This window comes from Olea europaea, unplaced genomic scaffold (genome assembly GCF_002742605.1).
Source record: "Olea europaea var. sylvestris unplaced genomic scaffold, O_europaea_v1 scaffold5637, whole genome shotgun sequence".
NCBI lineage: Eukaryota > Viridiplantae > Streptophyta > Magnoliopsida > Lamiales > Oleaceae > Olea > Olea europaea.
This window is the reverse complement of record NW_019263972.1, coordinates 1-3261: the sequence shown is the minus strand read 5'-3', so window position 1 is coordinate 3261 and position 3261 is coordinate 1. Positions and strand designations below refer to the sequence as shown.

General features: G+C 36.3%; 1 protein-coding gene across 1 annotated transcript; it reads right to left on the bottom strand.

Moving 5' to 3' along the window:
* Positions 1–609: 609 nt before the first annotated feature.
* Positions 610–3227, bottom strand: LOC111389124 (casein kinase II subunit alpha-4, chloroplastic-like). The gene is made up of 6 exons (XM_023013992.1): positions 2491–3227; positions 2143–2208; positions 1717–1799; positions 1568–1631; positions 1411–1479; positions 610–1018 (listed from the first exon to the last, which is right to left on the bottom strand). The coding sequence occupies exons 1-6, from the start codon at positions 2695–2697 to the stop codon at positions 959–961; spliced, it is 549 nt and encodes a 182-aa protein (XP_022869760.1). The 5' UTR covers positions 2698–3227; the 3' UTR covers positions 610–958.
* Between the last annotated feature and the right edge of the window lie 34 nt (positions 3228–3261).

Below are 3261 nucleotides of genomic sequence, written 5' to 3'. Positions count from 1 at the left end.
ATGGTCATTTTACCATTTTAATATAAAACAATAAAAAAAAGGGAAAATGAAAATTGGTCATCTTCTCCAACAACCCCGACCCCGACCCCCATCCCTCAATCCCACCAAAACACAGCACCACCAACCATCGCTTGTTACAATCACCCACCGTGGCGTGCTACAACTATCCACCACTTAAGGAAATCATATTTTTCGAACCCTAATTTTCATCCCTTGAAAGTTTCTATAATTCATTTCCACCAAATCAAAACTCACAAAGAACCTTGGAATTGAAAATCAAAAATTGCTCATTTTCCAATTTCTAAATCTCCTAAATATTTTTCATTCATGTTCCATGGGGAACTTGTGATTTGATAATGGGAAGTTTTTACTCCAAATTTTTTACAGGTGGGAGTGGGGGCAATGATTTATGGATATGGCCGGACGGTGGTGGCACTATCGACGGTGGATGGAGGGTGGCATATGGTGAGACTGATTTTCCCCATTATTGGGTAGGTGGGGATGAGAAGAAAGAAGAAATGCATACAAACGTTGTATGTAAACAATTTTTCTCGTGCACGGTCGGTAAGAAAAGCGTTACACCTTCCATCCATACTACATACTAAAGGATGAAAAAGACTTCTAATAATCATTCAATTCCAGGACTTCTTCAATTACTGCAATTAAAAGTAGATGGGTCATAGAGCGGTGCTGTCACCATCCTACGAACATCCATCATAATTTTCTGCATAGTTTTGAAATAAATTGAGCACAACATTATGCACAAAAATACCGACCGGGAAAAAAATCGAAGTGTCTTACTTTTAACAGACCACACAAATCAAATGCTGAAGAAATTTGGAGTTGGAAAAAGTTAAAATGTTATGAACCAAATGGTTAACAAATAGAAGGCACTTATTGATGGTGAGCTCAATTAATTGCAGAAATCATCAGTGACGGCATAGGACAGTGCTTGATCTTAATGTGCGCGAGTTCTGCTACTTTCTGCATTCCTTATCGGGTAGAAATAGGGATGAGCCTGCACCAAACTACAACAGTTATCCACAGGACAATTTGCAGCCAAGATCAAATCATAATAAGAGACACAACTCAAAGCAAGCTGAATGTACCTGAAAAGTAGTTGAATATGAATGATAAATTGGAATCCAGGGCAAACAAGAAAACTTAAGACGTGATTTTTCCTAATTACAATCCCAAAGCACAATTTTTTTCTTAATCAACAAAAGTATTTAACATTTTTAGTAGTTTGTTATGGCGCACAGCTATTCTCCATTTTCAGTTGCATTAACGCTGCCTCTGAAACAGCTTGCAGTAAAGCCAAACTATTCCCAAGTCTCGAATGTAAGAAGTGTTTCCAGTTGTACTTTACAATCCCTAAAAAGATTTACACATGCCAGATCGAGATTTTACCATTGCTTCTTTCGCAGTTGGCCTCTCTTGATGATCATACCGCAACAGCTTGTCAACAAAATCAATTGCCTTCACAAGAAAAATGCACATTTATGGTTCAAATCTTTAGCATAGTTAATCAAATGATTTGTCAATTACCAATAGCCATAACTCTCACCTCCGGAACAGCCAAATGCTGATTATCGGCATTAATAAACTTTGTCCATGGTTTTCTGCTATGCCTGGATTGACATGCAGGCAACTTATATATATAGTAGTCAAAAATAGATCATAGAGACATCGATCAAGATTTATATAATTACTAACCTTCCAACAAGAGCAGCAAGGTGTGGGTCCAATTCCAACCGGTACTTGTTAAGATAAGCATTCAACTCATCTGTCCCCAATACCTATTATCCATCAAAAAAGCAGTATATCTTCAATCAGAGTCAGATATCAAGACTTTAGGCTCTTGTAATTTCAAGCAAGACTGACCAAATCAATGGTCACGTCCAAACAAGACAAGCAAGAAACACAATTTAGATAAAATCACAAACATCCAACTCTTTTTTAGCACAAACATCAACAAAAACTTAAAACATTATCTTGGTATAGCATCATCACAACACACCAGATGCACTAGTCATCTCCATGTCCAAGTAGAGAAGGGTGAATATGCTAGGAAGAGATCATATGATGGTGCAGAAGTAACATTTTTTTGAATAATCGTACTTGTTTGGCCAGATGACCTACCTTGGCAATCTTAACCAGTTGATCATAATTGTCATGCCCATAAAAAAAAGGCTCCTTACGAAAAATCTGCACAGCCGAAACCCTCAATGTAAACATCAAATTGGGAGTACATCTTGGCATATCTAGGTTCGGTATTAATTTTTTTGCCTTTTCATCATCTGCCACTCATGGATGTCCAGGCGGATTAAAATCCACACATCCAAAATGAAGCTTGAGGAGCAGTTTCAGAGACAGGAGGCCTACCAAATGATATGCCAAGGTCCATTTGTATAACATACTAAACAAGTCTAGTAATAAGTGAATATGTATTCTATAACACAATTCAGAGAAAAAGCAGGAAGCGGATACCATTCCAGCAAACATACAACCGAGGCTCCACAAGTCCAATGAGTAATCATAATCTTGCAAATCAACAAGAAGCTCAGGGCCCTTAAAATACCTGCAAATCAATGAGCAAGAGCAAGAGCAAGAGCACGAGCACGAGCACGAGCACGAGCACGAGCACATCAGATATAAGGTGTTTGTGGCCCAAATATAACATACGCTACTTAGCATCACAGGAAGATATATAAGTTAAAAAATAATAATCACTTGAATCAAATTTTTAAGAAAAATATTACCAATATTTACTATTTTTCCTGTAATTACTCTTCTTTTAGTCATTTATCAACAAGAAAGTATTTTCATTTTCCGAATGGATATATTTTTTAGGTTGCCAAAAGCAAAAGTCAACAATAATAACCACACAAAGCATATGCCAAATAGACCAAATGCATTGGCAGGAACGGGCAAGATAATTTTTATGCAAGTAAAATTTGATAATTAAGTAGATATTTTAATAGCGTAGCCAAGAATTAACCGTGAAATAAAGTTCAAGGAAAAGAAAAGCCAAATATGGGCTAAACCAAACCTTTAAAGCACAAGAAGTTATCTATTTCGTGTGCTTGTTTGTTGCATTAGTAAGCAATCTTCTAAAAAGCGTAAAACATGGCGAAACGTGGAGGCCAAGTTTCAAACTTTACGAGCCTATATGAACTTAGATGAGGTCTTAAGCTTTAAAAATAAAAAATAAAAATAAAATAAAAAACGTTCTCTTATTTTTAATATTATTTTAAATTT